We start from the raw sequence: 25,087 nt of genomic DNA on the forward strand, positions 1-25,087 counted from the left end.
ACCCTAATCCGAAGACAGGTGCTTGGTGACTGCGCCACTCAGGCGCTCCGGGTTGTGGGCTTCTTGATTTTTCAGCCTGCCTTCTGGGGGAGGGGCCTGCCTGCCGGTACTCAGAAAACCCTGTTTGGGTAGAGTCTCTGTGTCCCTTGCGAGGGGGGATGGGGATGGGCACCCTGTGAGCCGGTATTTCCGGGCTTTTGTTCTCTGGCGGCTTTCCCTGGCGGTTTGCTATGCCTCTTCTGAGAGAGCAGCAGCGGCTGAAATTCAGCCTCTGTCTCAGAACAGAGGGATCGCGGATCGTTCTCCACTGATGTTCTGGCCACTTTAACTCTGTTTCTGTTGGTGCTGCTCAACCCTGCAGCATCCCGGGCTGTGCGCCCCACACCCGGCGTCCCAGCCCTCACTTCCAGGGCCGGCACGTCTCTGTCCTTTGTGTTTCCAACCCCGCCAGCCGCCAGCCGCCCCGCGCGGGCTCCCGGAGCTCCCCGTCTCAGTCTGGTGTCTCACGGGTGCTGACCGCGAGTCCGCCTGCTCCCCCGTGCAGGTGGCCCTCCAGCCGCCAGCCGCCCCGCGGACGCTCCCGGAGCTCCCGGTCTCAGCCTCGATCCAGTGAGCACACCGGAGCTCCGGAGCTCCGTGAGATGCTTGGTGGTGCACGCTCCCGGCTCACGGACTCAGTCTGCCGTTTCCAGAGTGCGGGTCCGCGGTCCGCCCGCTCCCCGGTGCAGGTGGCCCGCCAGCCGCCCTGCGCGCGCGCTCCTGGAGCTCGCGTTCTAAGTCTGTTGTCTCGCGGGTGCCGTCCGCGAGTCCGCCTGCTCCCCCGTGCAGGTGGCCCGCCAACCGCCAGCCGTCCCGCGTGCGCTCCCGGAGCTCCCTTCTCAGCCTGCTGTCTCAAGCGTGCGGGTCCGCGGTCTGTCCGCTCCCCCTTGCAGGTGGCTACCGCTTCCCGGCGCCCTGACACGGCGGCTCCCTCCCCCTTCTGTTTAGCTTCCGATATCTGTGCGCGGTTTCACGGCTCCCCGCTTCGTACCTCGATACTCAGCGCTGGAGATGTTCATTTGTAGAGATCCAGATGTATCTTCCTGCGTCTCAGGCTGATTCCGTGGATATTCCTGCTGGTCTGGTACCTATCCAGCTCAACTCAGGGGACCGGCTGAAAAAGGTGTCCCCTACTCCTCCGCCATCTTAACCTCCAATCAACATGATATATTTTTAAAACACCATCATAATATATTAGTGAACTTGATTAAAGACAACTCTACTTTCGTCTGCCCGTATCCTCATAGAATGCCCTCATTTCACCGACTTTCAAGACCGATGAAAAATGTAAAGTGCAGAGCATTGAAAATCAATGTGGGAAAAATATGATTTTTACTTAATGTTATATTTTGTAGAAAATAAGTGGGATCAGTAAAAAAACTTTTTTGATCGGATTTCTATCTCTTGATCTTCTGAAGCAATTGGTTCTCTGATTTGAAAAAATTAAGTAATTAGCAAGCCATAAAAGAAATGGACTATCCCCCCTGATTTTACAAACTGACTGATGGGACCCAGGGCTGTGGGTAAATATTTGCAAACAAGTCTTGGAATACAGGGCAGAACATCACGTGTTGCATCTCAAGCAAATTCATAATCATAATCAATAAAGGTGGTGGCTGAAGAGTTCTCCAGTGTAACCGAGAGAAGGGCTAGCAAAAGGGTGGGTTAATAACTTTTTTTAAAAGTTATTAGTGCGGGGCTTGAACTCACGACCCTGAGATCAACACCTGAGCTGAGATCAAGAGTAGGATGATTAACGTCCTGAGCCACCCAGGTGCCCCCCCAGTAACCTTTTTTTAGTATACCTAGTTGTAGTGGTTAGTGATTTTCGTCCTGATGTTTGTTAACAAAATGTTAACTTGTGGAAATTCAAATTTATTCTTAGCTGCTCTTTAGCTTTTGGGATAAAAGTCAGAATCACTTGTCCTCATGTGACTGAGGTTTTGATATGAAAAGCCTTAAATACCCGTACTTATGAAAACAGCCTGGGAGTGCAATCCAGACCTAAAAGCAAGTTTCTGCTGGTTGGTCCTTGACTTCACTATCTCACGCAAGTGCTGGTGTATTCATTGAAGTTTCCTTGCAGCTGCCCTGTGATAGGCGGGGTGGGATGACCCACAGGAAGCAATGTTGACTACACAGAGCTAACAGTGATTGTCCCACTACTCTTCAGATCAGATCAGACTCTTCGGTGGAAATGGTTTTAAGGAATGATGGTCAGGAGGAGCTCTCACCTCCCATCTGGTGCAGTTCTAGAGGGATGCAAAGGTAAGAAGAGTTCATTTTCTATTTTCAGCTTCTAGGAAGAGTTCTGGGTTGAGCTGTTGGTGGGTGATATGTAGGAATGTGGGGCAAAAGGGTCTAGTAAAGGCTGAGGTGAGAAGGTAATTTGGGATGAATTAACCTGCTCCTGACCAGGCTTTTGAAGGACAGGTTCTCATCTATGTGGGGGTGAATGTTCAGGTAAATGTTCAACATTTACTTCAAAGGGAAAACATTAACTAACTTTCAGAATAAATGGAATTTGAACCAGAGAAATTGAAGGAAAGGAGAGGGAAGAAGTGGCTGGCTAAAGGAATCATATAGAGTCCTCTTCTCCTGGTCAATGGCTCTGTTGTGTATATTCATGAGCAGAAGGCATCTCCACACACCCTGGCTTCACCCTGACCTGATTTGAGAAGGAAACTATAAAACTTGATCATGTAAGGAAAATTTCTGGTCCATCCTTTATTCCCTGTCTTATGATAGAAATACCACTCTTTCAAGGTGCCTAGGTGGCTCAGTCAGTTAAGCGTCTGACTCTTGATCTCAGGTCAGGTCTTGATTTCAGGGTAGTGAGTTCAAGCCCCATGTTGGGCCCCATGCTGGGTGTGGAGTGTGCTTAAAAAAAAAGAAAAAGAAATATTACACTTTCTTGAGACACATAAGATCATCTACTAACATGTTTTGACATTGCCCCCTATCTATGGGTCTTAAATACAAGCAAAAATTATCTGAGACCAAATGGTCACAAGTTTAGGTTTTATCTTCAGGATGTTTTGCTTAGATCTGGATCCTGATCACTGAACAGATGGTTGTCAAAACTCCGTCAGTGTTGTTTTTCCCAGACAGAGGTAGTGATGTTATTGTTTAAGTCTATTTGTAATTATCTCTGTTCCTGTGGGCGAAAATGCAGGAATGACCACTTTTTTTCCCCTAGAGGACTAACCAGGAAAAATAGACAAACCAGACTCATTATAGGTCACATTAGAGCTAAGGCAGAGCATAAGAGACAGTATGAACAAGGGTGCATCAGTGATTTACTGCCACAGTAATGGTACATAACAAATAATCCCCTGAAACTTAATGGCTTAAAGCAATAAATATGCGTATTGCTGACAAGTCTGCACATGGGTATGCATGGTTCTTCTGAAATTTCCTGGGATCACTCCCATGTATGAGGGTCAATAATTGCTATCTGATTAGGGATGACTTCAGCTGAGATGAATGTTATGACTTTTCTCATTTCTGGTATCGTTTATCCTCAAACAAGGTGGCCCTGCTGTGTTTTGTCAGCCATGACATGAGCTCAAGAGCCTGTGCTTTTAAAACATTTGCTGATATCTCAGTGGCCAACGTGAGTCACAAGACCAAAATAAAAATTGAGGGGGGAAGGAAATATATTCCACCTTTTAATGGGGGCAGTGTCAGCGTCATGTGGCACTGGTATGAATGCAAGGAAGGGGAAAGAGTAAAAGCTGTCATGCAACAAATCTATCTGCAAGGGTAGTATACAACAATTAAAGAGAACTCTGAAAACCATTTTGAGTCGATCTGGCACATCAAAGCTTTCAGTAAGTCATCACGATGCTTGTGGTGTAGGGCAACATTAGCAAAGGCCAATTTGCCAGAGAAATTGAATTCTCATCTGGTTCAACCATAGAAATGCTGACTGACATTGAAGAAGTGATAGAATCCCATTAAAACCAAGTTTTCTTACGTGGAAACTGAAGGTTCTCATTTTACGTAGTTTCTATTCACATGCACTTATAAATTCATGATATAAATTAGAAATTTATTTTCTTTTACTGTGTCCAATTGACAGGAATTGTGCATGTTTTGTTCATTGCTATATTCCTAGCAACAAAACTTCTAACAAGGTCTGGCGCTTAATAGACATTTAATCGGTATTTGCTGACTGAACGAATGAATGGATTGTATTCTTGTGAACAAGAACCATAACACATGGCACTTACAGGACTTGCTATTATGATTTGTTCATTTTCCATCAGTCATTTTTTCCTAGAAGATGTAAATGTAAGCATTCTGCATGCATATTTATCATATTAAATTTTAATAATAAAACAATAAAAATAATAATGATGCTATCTATTAACTACTTAGAATATACCAGGTACTCAATTTCAAGTTTTACATGTATAAATCTGTTGAAATCATATAGACATTTGACAAGCAAGAGGAAGCAAGTACCACAAGCACCCCCTTTTATAATTTTAGTATTTATGTAATCACTAAAAGAGTTTATTTATTCATTTATTTTAGAGAAAGAGAGAGAGAGAATGGGGGAGGGGCAGAGGGAGAGAATCTCAAGCAGATTCTGCACTGAGCGTGGAACCCGACGTGGAATTCCGTCTCACGACCCTGAGATCACGACCTGAGCTGAAACCAGGAGTTGGATGCTCAGCTGACTGAGCCACCCAGACCCCCCCACCCCACTTTTTATAATTTTAAAAACTAGGGCATGGAGATAGTAAAAAAGACCTACCCAAGTTTACACAGTGTGTGACTGGAATTACAACTCAAGCAATTTAATTTAATTTAATTTAATTTAATTTAATTTAATTTAATTTAATTTCTTCCAAAGGCCATTTTTCATTTCTATAAGAAAGGGGTTGAAGAATGAATCTGTTCTTTGTAATATATTCACATTTACAGCACTAAAGCCTGTGTTAATACACCGGAAGGAGCAACTGCATGGTTTGGCCCAAATCCTCCACAGAAACACATCATCCAAGGAGACCAAACAGACACCCTGAAGACCTTCCTGAAGGGGGAGCCCCAAATCCTGGGGGTGAGTGAGCTTGACCTCCAAATGTAGCATCTGGGGAGATAGCCATTTCCAGAGAGGAGAGCGGGGTATGCAGTACGATGAGCTGTGTCATAAACTGACCTCCATAAACCTCACTGTGGCAGGGAATAGATATTTAAAAAATCAGAGGTGCTGTGATCTGAAAGGAAAATGCATTTCTCTAGTGAGAGGGGGGAAAAAGAAAGTTATCATAAAAGCTTTCTAAGCAGTCTTGAACTTGAGAAAAGGCCATGGATTCCTAGAGGTTTCATCCTGGGAGCCCTGTCAAAACCCTTTCAAATAGCTCCGTGTAAAGACCGCAAAATCATCTTCCTAGAAACCTGCGTGCGTCATACCCTGAGCATCCTCTTTTTCACTCCCCAGGTGGCTCAGATCCTGATTGGTCTGATGAAAGTGTGCCTATTTGCCATAGGTCTGTGTTTTTATTCTTCTGACTTATCCTATCGGTGTTATCCCCTAACCATGGTCTCAGGATATCTTATCTGGGGATCCTTGTTTGTGAGTACGTCGGAATTTCTCAACTTCCTCAGCGGTAGAATTCTGCGAATATTTCTTCCAGCCTTCTCTTTCAGAAACCAATGACTTGATCTGGGATTTTACTACTTAAAGCAAAATATGTGACCTAAATGCTGTGGGGTTCTGATCTCTGGTTTGGGGGAAGTGCAGGTGAAGGCTCGCCAGGCTGAGTGGATTCTTCCATTTTTAGTTCTTCGTGTCGGGAGCTGTGTCTATCGCTGCTGGGAGAAAGATGACGTTAAACCTGGTAAGGATTTCCCGGGGCCCGAAGCAACAAGCAAAATCAGAAGTGCTCTGTCTCAAGACAGAAGAAATAATCTCCAATTTTCTGAATCAGCTGGGCTTTGCGGGGGTCATGGCAAATTCCTCCATGAGGAAACTGAGGCTTGACTTAATTTTTTCACCCCTGTTGTCTGACATTCCATCCCTGGGATTAATTTGTGAATACAGAATCCAATGCTTCAGCCCAAACTCCTCTTTCTTTCTTAGACCTAGGAGAATTATTTGAGAATGTGTCTTCAACCCCTTCAAAATAAATGAATGTTTGTGTGTTTTCCAAAGGGAGGAAGAGCATGAGACAGAGGGACATAGGGGACACAGATCATTCTCTTCCAGATCAAAGGCAGCCTGGGAATGAACATGCTCAGTGCCGTGGTTGGGGGAATAGGGGTAATCATCTTAACAGTCGAACTGACTGTGGATCATGGACCGGAAAAAAGGTGTCTTATTCTTGTAAGTGTTTCTGAGCTGCTTTTATTTTCTGAAGTGATATTTATATCATCTAAATGTATGTTAGTCTGAGATGACTGTCTCTCAGTTGATCCTGGCTTATCACCACAAGCAGTAAGATCCAGGACTTTGATCTCACGGGGAGAATTTTCAGCCCCTTTTTGCAAGGGCCTACCAGGACAGCTACCTTTTTTTCTCGCATTCTTCCCTGAACACAGTGATGTTAGGAAATTGATCACTGGGATCTTTCTTCAAAGTCTCCAGGTTTGAGTTCAGATGGCAGCGGGCTGCCGTGCTGGCTCAGCAAGCTTGGTGTCATTTGCAGGTGGGGTGAGGAGAGTCAGGGTTCCAAGCCAAGATGCTCAGAGCCTTGGAAAGAACAATGATATCACTTCCGTAGACCTGGAGGTTCTCCACTCTTTAGGTGAGAAAAAAGTATAAATTCATTTAAGGATGTTATTATAAGGAAAATAACTTGAAGCGGACAACAGAGAACATTCCTAAGCCAAGAGAACTCAGGAAACACATCTGATTTAATCTGAATTTCCCTGCACTTATGAGGTTCCAGAGTAGAACTCCTCTCGGCCATTTTAGGATTTTCTTTACAATTTTTCTTTTTTTGGTTTGTTATGAGAGAGAACATACCTGTTTCTATAGTGGAATCAGAGAATACAGGGCCAGGGGAAGTATCCATCTATTAATTGTATTCCTTTCTTTTTTCCTCTTCTCTCTCCTCGCGGCATCTGCTTCTCTTTAGAGGGTATTCGAGACTGTAATATTAGTCCTCTCCCTGCTGGAAGTCAGCATCACTATCTCTCTTTCTGTGTTTGGGTGCAAGACGACCTGCTTTGTCACACAGGTAAGTGGTCAGGGCCTGAGGGAGGGTTCACATTTGTCATGTGACACTAGTCTGTGTTCCTGTGCCTCTCACTGTGTCTCTTCTCTCTGAACCAATGAGAAGGCTAAGAAGCAGCGTGAAGGAAAGATAGTTGAGCATGTGACTCCTTCCTGAACTTGGAGAGGACAGCAGAACACAGGGAGAGCTATGGCAGATGGTTCCGGAAGCCTCCTAGGTCTTGCTGGATATTGATGTTTATCTAGTGGGGCTGTGAGGCCGTGAAGGAAGGGATATTTAACTCTCAGGTCCCAGGACACAGAAAAGAAGTAGGGCCCCCAGGATGAGTTGAATCCCTCTGGCTGGAAGAGTGTGTGAATAACAATAATATTATTGCCAATCTTCACAGGTGGTGGTTATCCAGCCAACCAATGACCAGGTGCCCCCAGGAATGGCCCCTTATGAACATGTCTATGAGGATCTGGAGTTTTAACAGACGAGTTCCTGCTTTTAGAAAAAATTATTCATTGAGTATCACTAGGTCAATAATAACCTGCCTGCCAGAAAGGGTTCACATCTGTGCGTGGGAACATAGTTATTACAAAACCAAATAAAATACATTTTTCCCTCTATTGATGTTGATTGTGATTTTGAATCCCCTCCTCCCACATCGTCTCATAACCAATCATATGCCTGCGATGCACGGTATCATTTCTCATGGTAACTTTTAATGGAACTATACCACACACGCAGGACAGTGAATAGATCATCGTAACAGCTGGCCAATTTTTTTTTTAAGATTTTTACTTTTAAGCAATCTCTACACCTAACATGGGGCTTGAACGTACAACCCAGAGATCAAGAGTCACATGCTGTACCAATTGAGCCAGTCAGGCGCCCCCAATTTTTAAGATGAATAGAAAGTGAACATTGTCATGTAACCAGTACTTGCATCAATGAGTAAATGTTCCCAAAGTTTCAGGAGACTGTGACCCTTTCATTCACTAAGATCCCCAGGGTAACTGCAATCTTGACTTTTACCATGCATATGAGTTTTATCTGTCTTTGAATTTTATGAAATGGCGTCTTGTGATATGTATCACCGAGTATATATACTGGATATGGCTTCTTTCTCCTACCATGTTTGTGAACTTCGTTCATGCTATTGCCAGTGGCAATACTTCTTTATTCTTACTGCTGCAAGATATTCGAAGATGTATAGAGCAATCTATTATCTATTTAAGTACCAATGAACATTTGGGATGCTTCTACTTGGGATGAATAGTGCAGTGCATGAAAAATGTATCTATATCCTTTGGAACATGCATGTGTAAAATCCCATTGGGTACAGACATAGTGGTGGAATTGCAAGGTCATATCCAAAGTGCACGTAACCTGCGCATGCCTTCTAGCAGTGCCTGAGTTCCAGTCCTTGCACATTTTCACCTTGACATTGTGTGATTTTCATTTTAACCATTTTGATGTAGTTGTATCACATTGTAATATTTTTAATACTATTTATTTTTATAACAGTTCTAGATTTATTTAAAAAATTGAGAAGATAGTAAAGAGAGTTCCCATACACCCCAAATCAGTGGACATCTTGCATTAGTAGAGAATGAACCATATTGATACGTTATCATTAACTTCAGCATTATTATTATTCAGATTTCTTTAGGTTTTAGCTAGTACCCTTTTCCCGTTTAAGATCCCATCCAAGACATGGCATTTATTAGCTGTCGTGTTTCCTCAGGCTCCTCTTGGCTGTGACTATTTATGAGACTTCGTTCTTGATGACCTTGATAGTTTTGCGCAATACTGGTAAAGTATTTTGTAGAACGTCCCTCAACTGGAGTTTGTCTGATACTTTTCTCATGATTACACTAGTGTTTTGAGTTTTGGAGAGGAAGAACTCAGAAGTAAAATATCGTTCTTACCACATCCAATCAAGGGCACATACTGTCAACATGACTTACACTGTTGATGTTGACTTTAATCACCTCACTGAGTACAGTTTTTCCATTTTTTCCACTCTAAAGTTAGTTTTTTACTAACTTTTATACTGTAGTCTTTGGAAGGATGTCCCTATACAGCCGCTGTGTGCAGTCCAGACTCAAGGAGTCAGGAGTTACGATCTACTGCTTTGAAAGTGCAGCAACTGCATAAGTTATTAGATATTCTGCACTGAGATTTTGTCTCTTTTCTCCCACTTATTTATGCATTCAATTATTCATGTGCATGAATTCCTGAATACTTACACACTTTGGGTTATAATTGAATACTACTTTATTTTATTGCTCAAATTGTTTCTGTTTCCAACACTGTGGCTCCTGTGTCCCTTTTGTGTACCCCATCATTGTGTCTCATTTTGAGCACTTCCTTCTTTTATGGCACTACCATATTCTCCGGCTCATCCTATGTGGCTCCTGCTCAAGCCTTGGAATCAGCTATTTCATCAGGCAGCCCTGTTTCCTTTTAGTGGGGAATGGTATTAGAAACCAAGATCTGGGCTCTAGGTATGCTTGTGGCTATTGGGATGTCATTTCTTTCAGGTTGTCTCAGCTAACAGAGCAAAGAAATATACATATGTCTACTAACTCGTGTGTCTTAGTCGAGCTGCTAAAACAAAATACTGCAGACTGGGTAGCTTAAACACATTTATTTCTCATGGCACTGGAGGCTGGATGTCTGAGATCAGGGTACCAGCATGGTCAGGTTTTTTCCTGGCTTCCAGATAGCCATTTTCTGACTGTATGCTCAAATAGTAGAGAGCAAAGAGAGGAAGCAAGTTCTCTCATGTCTTTTCTTATAAGGTACTAATTCCATCATGACAGATCCACCCTTGTTACCGCATTCCCTCCCTAAGCCCCCAGCTCCAAAAACCATGATGTTGGGGTTTAGAGTTTCAACATATGAATTTGAGATAGGGGGAACACAGACACCCAGTCCATAGCACCATGTTGATCCAACCCTACAAAAGTTTCTATCTGTAGTCATCTGTTACATTATATGATACATCTGGTTTTGGAAAAAAAAATCACAAGAAGTGCTAAAAAAGGCAAAAGAAACCCCACAATTTTTACACATTTTAAAAACTATTCTGTGACCCTGTGGACTATGTAGAAATATGTTCTTTAATTTCCAAATATTTTGAATTTCCCCTTATCATAATTCTGTTATTATCTGAGAACATATTTTATATGATTTCTATTCTTTTAAATTTGTTGAGTTGTGTTTTAACACATGAAGTAACCAACTGGTTAATATCCCATGTACATTTGAGAAAAATGTACCGTTGTTGGATGGAAAAGTCTATAACTGTCAATTAGATCAACCTGATTGATACAGCTGCTCGCGTCATCCATACCCTTACTGCTTCTCTGCCTGGTTGATGTATCAGTTGCTGTCAAAGAGGTGTTGAGTTCTCCAAATATAATAGTATATTTGTCTATTTTTCCTTTTAGTTTTCCCCATCTTTTCCCTTAAATATTTTGGACCAGCCACAAGTGGTCATTGACAACTTGGAATATGGTTACTGAGACTAAGAAAACAGTCTTTAATTTTCTTAAAATTTTAAATAATTTAAATTTAAATTGCCATATGTGTCTAGTGGTTATTGTGTTGTGTAGAACAGAAATGGAATTGTTTGATCTCATGGAACGTAGTATTAATTTTACTTTTGAAAATTACTTTGAAGATTTTTGGTTTTATTATTCAAGAGGAACGGGGTAACATTTTGATTAGTTGTCAGTGGGCCAATTGAGCAACACAAGCTTTTATATATGAGCTTATTTACATAAAATATCACCAGAAAAGCTTAATGTCCTTAGAATGATGCAGTATGATTAATTAACCTAACACTATATTAATGAAATACTGTAACCTATAGGTTATATATATACATATAAATAGCTGTAGGTTATAGTATTTCATATAGTTAAAAGTATTTTTGCCCTTTATTTACTGTTTCCCTTGATGGATATCCCAATCTGAACTGAGTAAGCACAAACTAGATCATTCAAGAGATAAAGAAACTGATGTTTAGTCACAGAAGAGACACATCAAAAGTCACAGAGTGTAAAAGTGATGGACCAAACATGCAAACTATTTTCACAATTAGTTCAGGAAACTCTAAGTTTACTTCACTGTTTTTCATCAAACATTAAACTTTGGAACTTTACATCACCCTACACTTCCTGTCTCCCACACAGTGCGGGGAAGATGACCATTTAATGGGCTGTGGCAAAAGGTGACATGCTTCTTCCAGACCAAAGTATCTAATTGCCAAAGGTCCAACTTCTAACTTTTTATTTCCTTACCTTGGCAAAATAAAAGAACTTTTCCCAGATATCATGCTATTTGATAGAACCCATATCAGCATGGGTCTAAAGCAAATAGCTAACTGATAATGCACATGTAAAGTAGGAAGTAAATGAACTTCTGGTATGCTAAGCCAGCAATATTTCTAGGTTAAGTTTTGTAACAGAGCATAAACCTAGCTTGTGATGACATCCAATCAAAAAGTCGTGACAACCAAATTCTTAATATTATGAATGCCAGTTCTATCTTTGTGACTCTGAACCCCACAGTTGTATCCTCGCATGGGTATATTTACGCCTTGGTGGTCACAGGATGAGCTTCTTGCTGTCACTGTGGATGGAAAATACAGAAGAGAAGCCTCACATTTGTTTGCTAGTATCTGTGGGATAGCGTGAAGGTGTTTCTTTCTTACGGTCAAGTTCTTGATAGATTGAAGTTTGAGGAAACAAGTCTTGGTAAAGAGCTTCAGAAGGTGTTTTCCAGCAAAACAATATAGAAATCTATTAAAAAAAAACCAAAGAATAATCTGTAAAGACTGTAAATAAGCCATTAAGAATAATATACTTCAAGTCCTCAATGATTTGTCTCCAAATACATCTTCTCTTACTCCAACGATAAATTGTGTGGACTTTGGGCCCTGGGGAGCCTACTGGCTGCTCTCCAGAAAAGGTAGAGGGGGGTGTGGGGTCAATTTCAGTTATGACTATTACTACCTAATGATTCAACAAATAGTGTTGGAAAAACTGGACAGCAACATGCAAAAGAATGAAACTGGACCACTTTTTTATGCCACAGAGACAAATACATTTGAAATGGATTTAAGACCTAAGTATGAAACATGAAACCATAAAAATCCTAGAGGAGAACACAGGCAGCAACCTCTTTGACATGGACCATAGCAACTTATTTCTAGATATGTCTCCTGAGGCAAGGGAAACAAAAGCAAAAATGAACTATTGGGACTTCGTCAAAATAAAAAGCTTCTGCACAGTGAAAGAAATAATAAAACTAAAAGTCAACCTATGGAATGGGAGAAGATATTTGCGAGTCACGTATCTAATAAAGGGTTAGTATCCAAAACGTATAAAGAGCTTATAAAACTCAACACCCAAAAACCAAATAATCCAACTAAAAATGGGCAGAAGACAGAAATACACATTTTTGCAAAGAAGCCATACAGATGGCCAACAGACACATGAAAAATGCTCAACATCACTGATCATCGGGGAAATGCAAATCAAAGTTACAATGAGCTCTCACCTCACACCTGTCAGAATGGTTAAAATCAACAACACAAGGAACAACATGTGCTGGAGATGATGTGTAGAAAGGAGCACTCTCTTGCACTATTGGTGGGAATGCAAACTGGGGCAGCCATAGTATGGAGGTTCCTCAAAAAGTTAGAAATAGAGCTACCCAATGCTACTCGGCAATTACAGTACTAGGTATTCACTGAAAAGATACAAAAATACTAATTCAAAGGGATACATGCACCTCAAATGTTTATAGCGGCATTATCTACAATAGCCACGTTATGGAAACAGCCCAAGTGTCCATCAACTGACGAATGGATGAAGAAGATATGGTCCATATATACAAGGGAATATTACTCAGCCATAAAAAAGAATGATATCTTGCCATTCACAGCAATATGGATGGAGCTAGAGAGTATTATGCTAAGCAAAGTAAGTCAGTAAGAGAAAGACAAAAGCCATAGAATTTCATTCATATGTAGAATTTAAGTTCAAAAAAATGAGCAGAGGGAAAAAAGAGAGAGACAGGCAAACTAAGAAGCAGACTCTTAACTATGTTGGTTACCAGAGGGGAGGTGGCTGGGGGGCTGAGTGACATAGGTGACGGGAGTAAGGAGTGCATTTGTCGCACGGGAATGATGAATCACTATATTGTACACCTGAAGCTAATAGTTTTTAAATTTTATTTACATTTTATTTACAAACCCTTGTGTCGAGTGCTGACCTTCAACAGATCACAACAAAGGAGCTGCTCTGCTATGAATGAAAACCCCACCCAGAAGCAGGTCGTCTAAGAATGGTTTAGCACCAGGTTCCCCAAGAAGGTGCACTGTGCAATGGGCGGGGGTGGCCCCCTTTCCGGCCACACCCATTTCCCAGGATGAGTGTCTCCACACCCCCTGAAGCTAATATTACACTGTATGTTAACTAACTGTAATTTAAATAAAAAGTTAAAAAAAAACACAACTACTCAATGATTACTTTTTTCCAGATATTTAGCCAGCTGGGTATCAGTCTGCCTGACTTATTACCATTTAGTTTTTAGGAAGATAAAGGAAAATATAAGCATACCCACTAAAATAATTTTTGAACAACAGAAATAAGGAGATATAATAGAGCTTTTTGCCTTCTTTAATCGTTTTGGTATGAAGACTGTCAGCCCAGCTATTATTGGGACATTTGTCCATACGGTGCATTGCTGATGGGCTGGAGAAAGATGAGCTGATAAGAGAACATAAATTTGTGAGTATCTGAACACGTTATGTATGATTATGTATATACAACTTTAAGTATTTTTGTATTTTGTATTTGTGATTTGATATCGGTCTCTTATAATTAATGATTATTTGATGACAGAAAGTAATGTGAGGTTTTTAAAACAGGATGATTATTGTATTTTCATAGATTTTAAGTAATACTTAACCTATAGAGCTGTTACTAACATTTCCCTTCTCTTAGCAATATGACTTGTTTTTGACCTGGAAAATAGAGATAAAATTGTGACTATATTTCCTAGGCTCTCTTGCAGCTAAGCATGGGCAAATATTTAACTACTTACCAGCAAAATGTGGGAATAAATAGCATGTCTCACTTTGGAGTTACACCCTTAAAAAGAAGGGGATGTATTCCCATCTCCCTTTTCCTTTCTGCTGGTTGGGATGTGGATGTGACAGTAGGAGCTGGACCTCCTTCATTGATCCAGAAGTGAAAGCCATATTTTGAGAATAAAAGATTTACCTTTCCATTTCTGTTTTTGCTGAAAATATGTTGCCATAGAAAGCAAAGACCTGGCTTAAATAGCCAGAGAATATTTGAAATATAAAGCAATTCCAACACCACCTATACCATCAGAGAGAAGGATACCAACACTGAGAAATATCTAAGAAGAGTGTACTTTCCAATGTAGACATGATGGACATGAAGATAAGTGTCCAAAGAGTCAGAGAGGAAAACAGATAAGTTAATACCTCCCAGAGACATGAACTATGGTATAACAAATATTTTATGCCATTGGGGGGGCAGAAAATCTCCATAATTCCTGCCTTCAAAAATTTTGTAATATTACAGATCAGTGATTTCACAATTCTCTTTTTCTCTCCAGGTTGAAGTTTTATCATTATCTTTCGTCCATTCCACATATATATAATGGGTGTGAGTAGAGATGGGCAAATCATTTGTCTTTCAGCCCTCATTGCAATGAGCTACTTCTGGATTTGTTGGAGAGAAGTACAAATACGCAAAGATTCCAGGGCAATAAATGGTTTGGATTATCAACCTTTGTGAGTTGGTGAGTGTATCTTAGGTGTGAGGGGGAAGGTAGATGTTTATATTCGGGCCTATAAAGAAGGATGAGATTGAGAATGTTCCTCATCTTCCTTTAGTAATAGAAAGTCTGCCTACTTTAGCTAGATTTGAGCCTGACGGAATTCTGCAGTGTCTATATAGAGTTCAGTGTGATCGTGTGACACATGTTGGTCTAGTGGATACATTTCATTTCAAATCCATGACCTTAAAAGAATAAATATGTCTCCCCCTTCTCTGGATCTTTTCTCACTGCATGCTGCACAAGTATGAAGGAAGGAGCTGAGGTGGGCCGAATATCATGGTGTCATTACTGTAAGTATGTTATATCATATGACAAAAAAGACGTTATTTGGATGAGCCTAATATAATTACAGGAGTCTTCTAAAAACAGCATGTTCTCTGGATGGTAGAAGAGGAAGTCAGAGAGATTCAAAGCATGAGGAATGTTTGACAAAGAGGAAGTTCTCTGTTGCTGAAATGGAGGGAACCACTTGAAAAGATCCAAGAGGGCTTCTAGGAGCTGAGCGTAAGTGAATCCTGGCCAACCATCTCAGTCCCATAATCACAAGCAACCAAATTCTGCCAACAACAACAATGAGCTAGCAGACCATTCCAGAGTTTCCAGGAGTCTGGTGCCTCTAGTACATGGACTTCAGCCTTATGAGATTCTGAGTAGAGCACCCAGTCCGGTCCACCTAGACTTCTGATCTACAGAGCGTGAGGCACTAAGTAGGTGGTAGGTATTGTTTTAAGCTGATATGCTTGTGGCAACTTGTCAGGCAACAACAACAAATTATCATGTACTTTGGTACTGGAAATGGGGTAATAATACAATATTATTACTATAAGTATATCTAGGACATGTAAATAAATCCCTAGGATACAGGAGTGGCTTTGGAATTAGGCAGCGGGATGAAACAAGTTTGAGGAAAATTTTGAGGATAAAAATTTTCAAGAACAAAACTTTGAGGAGCAAAATTTTGAGGAACAGTGTAGAGAAAGCCTACAATGTCTCAAACGGAGGTTAGTGGAAATAAAGACATTGAGAATGCTGTCAGTGTGGCTCAGAAAGAAGTGAGGAAGGAACACATTACTGGAAACTGGAGAGAGGGTCTTGTGGTGCCGCGGCAGAAGTCTAATAGAATGTTCTCTGACAGTTACGTGGAAAGCGTAACTAGTAAATGGTAAACTTGGATAACGAACTGAGGGGATTTCCAAAGCATTGAAGGTAAAGCCTGGCTTCTTCTTGCTTAAAATGAAACGTGGAAGAGAAGAAATTCTACCTTTTGCCATGCCCGTGGGTCCATTCCACCCATGACTGACTGCCCTGAGGAATTCAGACTTGCTTAAGGAGCCCTTAGAATCATGGAATCCAATGCTTGCGATAAATGCTATACACTTGAAATGAGGGGAGTTCGGATGCCATAAACCTTTCCATTTTCTGTTTGAATTAACTCTAACTGACACACAGCCGTGGCCATGATTTCAACACACAAAAAGAACCAGGTGATGAGGCTGGGGAAAGAATGCTACTAGTGCTGTGTTACCTATATTTGTTAAATGTGATAATGAAACATAAAATTCTAACTGTATCTGAGTTTCTTAGTCTATTGTATTTTCAATTGTATATACCTGCAATCATATATTTCATCTCCTTCAGGTTTTTAAATTAATTATACCTTGATTTTATTATTTTTGGATGATAGATACTTTGTATATTCATCACACTAGAAAGTATACTTCATACAGTAAATTAATGGCTGGCCAGCTGGTTGTTTGAGTTCATGGCTATATGCCCATGAGTGAGAGTTTCTGTACGGACTAGAGAAGTAGGCACTGTGCATTCCAAGTGTGCGCAACACACCAAGTAGCTCCCACGTTGTCCACTGAATCACTTAGTGTTTATGTTTTTGTTCATTTTACCGAAGGTAAAAAAAAAAAAAAAGTCACTGACAACCTCATTTAATGAAATAGTTGAAATCATCCTCATTCTTCCAAGAATTGTACTTACCCAGTGAATATTCTTGTCATCCACTTTATAGTTGAGCATGGAGAGAGGAAGTGAAATTAAAATTTGCAGACAAGTTAGGATAATTAGGACAATCACAAGTCCCTGTTGAAGAAAATAAAATGTCATGCATTACCTTCCACCCTGAGGATAGTTTGGAAAGTTTTATCTCAGAGCCCCATGTCAGGCCCTCGAAAGGCAACACATTACATTATCCAAAATGGTGGCATGAGGTTGGATCTGAACCCGGAAATATAGGTGCTGCTATGGGAAAACAAGAGTTGGAGATGATAGTCGGTATTCTTGAATATACTAATACAAGGTGGGAAGTTAAACTTGATGACATTTCAGAATTCACAATGATTATTCCACTTATTATTATTAGTATTATTGGTGGTGGTGGTAGTGGTGGGTTATTAGTTATACTATTATTCAAGTTATTACTAGTCTGTCATAGATATCAGAAATGTCGCCAGTGCTTACAAAGCTGACCCTTCTCCATATTCCAGGCAGAAGTGTCAGGGCTTCAGATCTCCCCAGTGAGATACTGAAATTTTCCAGTTTTCCATTAGACTCAATTCTAATGAAAACCAGAAAGTTTCCTAAATTTGGAATATACTTTAGGGTGTGAAATTTTTTTGTCATTTTCCAAATAAGGCAATGTGTCTTCCAACTAATGTTCTTGGTTTCTTTTACTGGTTTCTTACTGATTTCTTTTTCCTCTTCCTCAGACCACTCTTTCCATTACTTTCCATTACTTTCACATGGCTTTATTGCAAAAAAAAAAGGTCTACTCTCAGGTAGAGGCAAGTCAGAATAACTACTCATTCTCCATGTAGCTTTGGGTAATACTTTTTGAAAATTCCTAGCAGTAATGAATATTATGATAGAAAATAATTTAAAAATAATAAAGTATAAAGTAAGAATTACCCCAATCTTTGACTCAGATTTTAATATCATTCCATCTCTTCACCATTTTTTCTTGAAAAATAAAATTTAGCTCACAGAATTTGGGGCTCTTTTCTATTGTGAAGAAATAGTTTTTTCTCTTTCTAAATGTGACACCTGTAGAGATGGCTTGAAAGGAATTTGCAAGCAGGGATTTTTGTCATTTCCTGAAATATACCAATGACCATGTGTCATCTTCATCATGCTCAGATAAGCATTCAGTCTTCCCAGAATTCCGGAGGATAATACTTACAGTTCCAATTGATTTGCTGCCCAAACAGAGAGTTTCCTTCTTGCAATCGTAGAGGCCATTTTTTGTTAAATTGTAGGACAGAATACAGATCCCAACAATCGAGACCAAGGTGCTGAGAGCGTTGGCACCTAGATTCCCTCTCAGCTGAAAAAAAGGGAAATAACTAGCTTATAAGTTAAGGACCAGGGGTTTCTAGACCCTACACGCTGGGAGGAGAATTCTGACTTAACTTAGCCATGGGATCTCTAGGCATTTGTCATCCCTTTATTGCCAATTCCGTTCAATGGCAAATCACAATTGGAAGAAGAAAAGTTGGAGAGGATTGATCTTTCTTAAACACATACCATGGATAGGATAAAAACATTATGGGCATTTTAGCGTCTCTAGTTTCTGACCCTGTATTAGCTCCTCCCTCCGCCAAACGTAAGTCTGCCTTGCTCAAGCCTAAGCCATGCTTTTATCTTTATTAGCATCCCCCTACCCCATACCGTAAAGACTTAAATAGCTAGATAAGTCTTTACTCATTCTTCTTCTGGTGACAAGATATGGGGATCAGAATTTCTAAAATCCCAGGAGATCTAGCTTGTCTGTGTCTAGCCATAGGACGATCACAGGATTCATTGGGCCAAATGGACAGTTACATGATGAAATGTATTACAAAATGATGAACCCCCTGGGTGACTGGGCTTCACATGGGAAAGTCAGAGTGTTACAAGTTCTCATTTTCTCCCTGAACGACAAATGGAAAACGTGTTAGCTTACCAGTGACTTTGTTTGCTTCTTGGCAGACACAACAGTCAGAATTCCAGAAATGATAAACTGTTTATAAGATAAGAAAGGTGTCTGCAGAGTAGAGACTTCTTCCAACTCAACCTCCCACCCCGTTGCCAGTTGCATATCTCGGTTCCTATCTACTGACCCCGGCCTCCCAGGCCATCCCTTCAGATCTCAGAGGAAAGCAGGTCATTAAACTGTGTGCACCGTACGATTAAAGTACCATAGTTATCCTTTTATTCTTATGAATAGTAAAATTCCTTTCACTAAATAAGAGAAGTGGACATAAAAACCACAGCAGAAATTACTTATTCAATGTGGAGAAAATAAGTAAATATAATTCAAAGACACACTTTGGGGTGCAGAAAAGGGAAAATGTGAGCTCAGATTACATGGCATTTTTCTCAATGTATTTGGCCAAGAAGTATGATGATTTAAGAAAAGTAACACTTCCCTACCCCCACCATCTTCTCTGATCCAAATATTATTACATTTCAGAGACACTTCTTCCCTGTGTCAAACCCAGGATTTTCTCCTCAAGCAAAACAGCAAGATTATACTGAATAGCTTCATACTACACAGTAATGAATAGAATTTAAGGGCATTGTTACATTATATATATTAAAGTTCAGGTTGGAAATTCAATCTTGACTAAGTATCGTTGCAAGTATTCTAGAATTGGCAAGATGCCATACAAGTTGTGTGTTGAGTTGATGAATGAATGAATAAATGACTGAATAATTATAATTGGAGATGTAAGTGAGATACTCACAGACAGCGCCCCCCAGAAAGAGAAGCCTGCGTAAATTGAGAAGAAAAAGATTCTGTACATTTCAGAATTAGGAGCAAGAAATCCAATTATCCCATAAAAGAAGCATTTCACACCAATCATAATCTGAGCCACCTGAATAAGAGACAAAACAAACCAAATTACCAACCATCGAAATTAACGAAACAAAAATACGTGCTTTAAAGACAATGGTGAGCATTTTTCAGGAGAGAGGATCACTTGGTCCAAACATCATGGTCATCCATAGGATGGACCCCTATATTATTAAAAGATCTGCTAAGAGGAGTCAGATCCTGGAAAGTGCTTTTTTTTCAGAGGCCAGTCCATATGGGGGCAACTTTGCTATGATAAGATACAGTCACAATGAGGCTCATCCAAGAGCTTAGGACTTTTATAGTCTCCTCTTAATGCACCCCTCCCCCATATAAACATGGTCCCTTGCTTTTAATCAACGTGCCTTTTTTCCACTCCACACAATGGTTGACACAGGTCATGACCTGGTCCCCCTATGCCAACCACTTCATTAGCCAGAATTATCCTTCACCCTCAATAGATTCCCCAGTTTCTCCTGGTTCAAAATTCTTTATCAGAGGTTTACTTACTTACCCCCAGTGCTTCTAGATTCCCCTTCAGGAATTTCTGCAGCTTGTCTAGTAGATGTTTCGGGGTACTAGATGTTTCTGTCGTTCCCAATGGGGTACTTTGGCTTTGGTTTGGAGGAATGTCCCCAGGCATCCTATCAGAACCCAAAGTTTTGTTCATTCTGTAACAGACGGTCATCTGTTAATAGCATCAGATATGCACCATCATAGGACAAATACTGTTAATCTTGTTGTAATGGAAGTAGATACTGGGCTTCTTTTATCAAGGTCTTTATCATATATGAAGAGAAGTCACTGGCCAAGTGATATTCATGTGTCCCTGCTGCTGACTCTGGTATCACTCGTGTGATAAACAGCAGTGTAAAGTAAGGATAGAGAGGACAGAAGTTGAGGAATATCAAATCCTACGTAACTATAAGATATCCTCCCAGGTTAAGGAATGCTATAAATCTCAAGACTGTTTTTTTGCTTGTTTGTTTCTTTTAAAGTTGCATGTGGCCACAGGCTTGTAAAAAAGTACCCACCATGGGAGTTGTGATATATCTATTTAGCCTTATCCACAGTGGAGTGAAAATAACCTGGGACTTAAAGGCAAATAGAGGGACGCGTGGGTGGCTCAGTTGGTGGGGTGTTTGCCTTCCGCTCAGGTCATGATCCCAGGGTCCTGGGATCGAGTCCTGAGATGAACTCCTTGCTCAGCAGGGAGCCTGCTTCTCCCTCTACCTGCACTCCCCCTGCTTGTGCTCTCTCTCTCACACAAATAAATAAAATCTTTAACAAAATAAATAAAGGCAAATAGATTTGAATGAAAGAAATATCCCTTTATTTTAATTAAATGTATCAAATAATTTATCATCTAATCCAAGATAGTTTTGAGAATGAAAGAAATCGGAGTAGTGTCCATAATTATGCTAGGGAAATAGGAGAGACCTGGGAATACACTATGTAAAAGCCACCTTACCTTTAATTTCTGTGTGACGATGAATGCTATATTTAGATGAAGCCCCAGGTTTGTCAACATAAAATATAATCATGCTTATGCCTCCTATGTGTGACACTGGAAATGATGCATCCAATTTTCCTAGTATCATCAGGGATGTAATAAATGTAGCATAAACTCTCGATTATCTTCTTAAGAAGTTAGGATGTGCTTTGGCACTTGTTGTCAAAACGATAATGGATTTCCATGGCAGAACAACCCCCACAAAGGCCTCCCTTGAAAACTAACTCATTTTTAACCTTCCCCCCCTAAATATTAGCTTTTTATTTCTTTATCATCTTCTATATCAATTTTATGACTATTTGCTAACATTAAGTTTGGAAAGTAGGGGCAGACTTTATTCCTTATTGCATTGGTATTTATGAATTCTATCACTCTCCCTATAATGTTTTAACTAAGTTTTGATTACACTTTATACAATTTCTCTATGTTTTATCCTCCAATTATGCTAATTATATGGGATTAGGCCCTTTATATAACTGCTTATGTATAAGATTCCTGGATCAAAGTGGAAACATAGCTTCTGACTCTTGAGATCCATGCCAAATTTCTTTAAAAAAAAAAAGAGTTAGCATTGTACACTGGTCACAGTAATGTTTGTATGTGTAAATTTCTTAGCAGTTCTAATGAAAAGATTAAGCTATCATGGCATGGAACTCTTACAGGACACTTAAGATTAATCCTAAGTATTCAATTTTTCTATTCCCAATAGCTGCTTTCAATTAAGGAGTTTAAACAAGGAATTGATCTTATGTGATCACACTGGAAGTGCTAACAAGAACATTTCTTTTTCTATTTCTTTAGTAGATGAGTCTTGACCACTAATACTTCGTAAATAAAGAGTATCTCATCAACCAGTTATTATACCTTTTTAAAATGTGACCCCTTATCCAAAGATGGTAAATAACTTGCCCAAATTCACAAACATATTTACAGATGTGGGACCAAAGAGTCATAGGTCTGATAAGTAAGAATCTGCTCTTTNGATCCCATAACGCCAGGATCACGCCCTGAGCCGAAGGCAGACACCCAACCGCTGTGCCACCCAGGCGCCCCAAGAATCTGCTCTTTAGATAAAGCCAGGCTCAGACCAACACACCCCTTATTTAGCCTCCTGAAGCCCACACATAACATATTTGAGTGTTTGAGGGAGCCATATCGTTCAGTATAATTTTGTCCGGGTGAAAATTAACTGTTGTGGGACACCCGGGTGGCTCAGTCGTTAAGCGTCTGCCTTCAGCTCAGGGTGTGATCCCGGAGTTCTGGGATCGAGCCCCACATCAGGCTCTTCCGCTGAGAGCCTGCTTCTTCCTCTCCCACTCCCCCTGCTTGTGTTTCCTCTCTCGTTGGCTGTCTCTCTGTCAAATAAATAAATAAAAAATCTTAAAAAAAAATGAAAGAAAAGAAACTGTTGACTCCAAAAAGTATCTCCTATCACTCCTCACTATGAATGTCATTATTTACTCATCTATTCACTCAACAGATATGGATTTTAGGTTCAAAATATTGACCATAATATTTACTGAGCACATTTTTAGTCCCTAAAATTCACTTTAATGATTTTTATTACAAATATGTTATTAGATACTGTAATAGTCTATCAAATCTTAAGCCAGTAGTTCAGCCTTTGCTCCTTTAAGCTAACATCCAACTGTTCAATATTCTGAGTAGGATTTTCACATTTACAGTCATCATCTTTCTAACGAATGCTGCTCTTTCACCTCTGTTGCCTATTTAGAAAGGACATTGCAGTATTTCTTGGTTACTCCACAATACAAAAATTAGCCTTGTTTACCACATGGTTCTCACCTTAAGTATTAACTTCAAAGCCTTTATAAGTTAACATAACTTCAAACCCACCTAATCTTCCTCATTATTCGTCTGCGAGATCAGTTATGAAACTCCCATGATTCTCACTAAGAATACTATTGTGAACGTAGCTGGCTCACCACATCCAGCCTTGACGTTCCGAATTGCACTTGCATGTTGTAAACAGAAAAGTTTCAATGTCACAATTCTAACCGAATTATTCCCCTGTATCTTAAATTGGGTCTGCTAGAAAATAGGGCTGGAGACCAACTTCCTCGTTCATGCTAAGCCTTACTCTCTATCCGCCGATGCATAAAGTGTGCTTGCATAATCAGAAAGTCAGAAAGCAGGAACGAAGACAAGATCAAATGTGTCTAAGTCACTGAAGCTTTCTACATTATCTAAAAAAAATTCCTGAAATATTTGGCATTGAGTATCTACCAGTGGAAAGAAAGGAAGAGCTGTCTTTGCCTTGAGCCCACATTCTGTCCAGTCTGTCTGACAGGTCCTACATCTGTGCCTTTCAGAACATAGACAAAAGTGCTTTCTGGTGCTCTGGATAATGGGGGGAAAAAAAAGTTCTACCTACCTAGGTTTATTCCACTGCACAGATGTGAGAGCCTGTAGTCTTAAGCTTTCTGTCTCTTCTGTGTCTATCAAGGACTGTACCAACATGTGGGGGAGGAAAATCTATGTTTTGATCTCTGTGTTTCCTCATTTGCTGTATTTCCACACCTAGGACTTCAGATAAGCAGCTCTGATGTATTCAGACAAAGTTGATATAAGTCATGTTTTGTTGCACGAAATTAGAAGCATTATAACCATAATCCCCAATACCAACTGAGTTTTATTTCCACACATTCTCTTTCCATTTCTTTCCATTAATCTGACAAAGACTGTATTTGTTCTTTTAACTTACTAAATAAAATTATTTCCTTTGGAGCAATTTCTAAGAAATTCATTTTTTCAACCAACTTCTCTTGGTCTTTGCTTTAGCACCTCTTTAACTATACCTTCACTAAAATAAAATAAACATAAACAAAACAAAAAATAAATATATCTCCAATAATACTTAAATTTCAGGAATATCTATCTATCTGTCTATCTATCATCTATCTATCTCAATGATCAGGCTCAAGTATACCAAGCAAAGAATTAACATAGAACTGTATTAAGATGACATTACAATAAAAATCAACAAACTGGATTAAACTTTGTTCAGATTGACCAAAGAAAAAAGAGAGAAGACAAAAGTTATCAGCGTAAGGAATAAAAGAAAGGATTTCACTGCAGAATGCAGAGATGTTAAAAGGAAAATAAAGAAATACCGTGAACAAATTTAACATCTTGAAGGAAATAGAATTACTTGAAAGACATAAATTATGAATGACTCAAGAATAGATGGTCTCAATAGTATAATGTCTATTAAAGAAATTGGATGTATAGACAAAACCATTTCAACAACAACAACAACAAAACCAACTCCATCTGTTTAATCATATCACTGGCTAATTCCACCAAATTTTTAAGGAAAAAAATAATTTGACATAATCCCTTCTATTTTACAAGGTCAGCATTACTCCAAAACCAAAACAAGACAAAGATGTTGTAAGAACTACATAGCAATAACTTTCAATATAGATGCAAAAATACCTAACAAAATTTTATCAAATCAAATCCGAACAAAGTATAATACACCACAACTAATGGGGCTTATTTCAAGAAAGAAACACTGATTGAAGAAAAAAAATCAATGTATACAATTCATCATATTAACAGAAGAAATACAAAAGCCCATATCATCTTCTCAAGATAGAG

General features: G+C 39.7%; 2 protein-coding genes across 19 annotated transcripts; one reads left to right on the top strand and one right to left on the bottom strand.

The window, feature by feature from the left end:
* Positions 1-2,094: 2,094 nt before the first annotated feature.
* On the top strand, positions 2,095-7,840 carry LOC105241294 (membrane-spanning 4-domains subfamily A member 4A-like). 17 transcript variants are annotated; one of them, XM_034645895.1, is made up of 9 exons: positions 2,158-2,307; positions 2,552-2,741; positions 4,904-5,110; positions 5,492-5,630; positions 5,835-5,891; positions 6,206-6,376; positions 6,699-6,797; positions 7,131-7,232; positions 7,618-7,840. In XM_034645895.1, the coding sequence occupies exons 4-9, from the start codon at positions 5,516-5,518 to the stop codon at positions 7,641-7,643; spliced, it is 570 nt and encodes a 189-aa protein (XP_034501786.1). In that variant the 5' UTR covers positions 2,158-2,307; positions 2,552-2,741; positions 4,904-5,110; positions 5,492-5,515; the 3' UTR covers positions 7,644-7,840. The 17 variants fall into 17 exon arrangements, with proteins under 17 accessions (XP_019663903.1, XP_034501779.1, XP_034501774.1 ...); XM_034645894.1 differs by having other exon boundaries at positions 4,975-5,110; XM_034645896.1 differs by having other exon boundaries at positions 4,983-5,110.
* Positions 7,841-9,852: 2,012 nt separating this feature from the next.
* LOC100478515 (high affinity immunoglobulin epsilon receptor subunit beta) lies at positions 9,853-23,948 on the bottom strand. Of its 2 annotated transcripts, XM_011235268.3 has the most exons (7): positions 23,859-23,948; positions 20,465-20,621; positions 19,841-19,972; positions 19,057-19,113; positions 18,295-18,438; positions 17,097-17,198; positions 9,853-12,028 (listed from the first exon to the last, which is right to left on the bottom strand). In XM_011235268.3, exons 1-7 carry the CDS (start codon positions 23,942-23,944, stop codon positions 11,888-11,890), a joined length of 819 nt encoding a protein of 272 aa, XP_011233570.2. In that variant the 5' UTR covers positions 23,945-23,948; the 3' UTR covers positions 9,853-11,887. The 2 variants fall into 2 exon arrangements, with proteins under 2 accessions (XP_011233570.2, XP_034501616.1); XM_034645725.1 differs by lacking the exon at positions 19,057-19,113.
* Between the last annotated feature and the right edge of the window lie 1,139 nt (positions 23,949-25,087).

The sequence above is a fragment of the Ailuropoda melanoleuca genome, chromosome 16 (assembly GCF_002007445.2).
Source record: "Ailuropoda melanoleuca isolate Jingjing chromosome 16, ASM200744v2, whole genome shotgun sequence".
Lineage (NCBI taxonomy): Eukaryota > Metazoa > Chordata > Mammalia > Carnivora > Ursidae > Ailuropoda > Ailuropoda melanoleuca.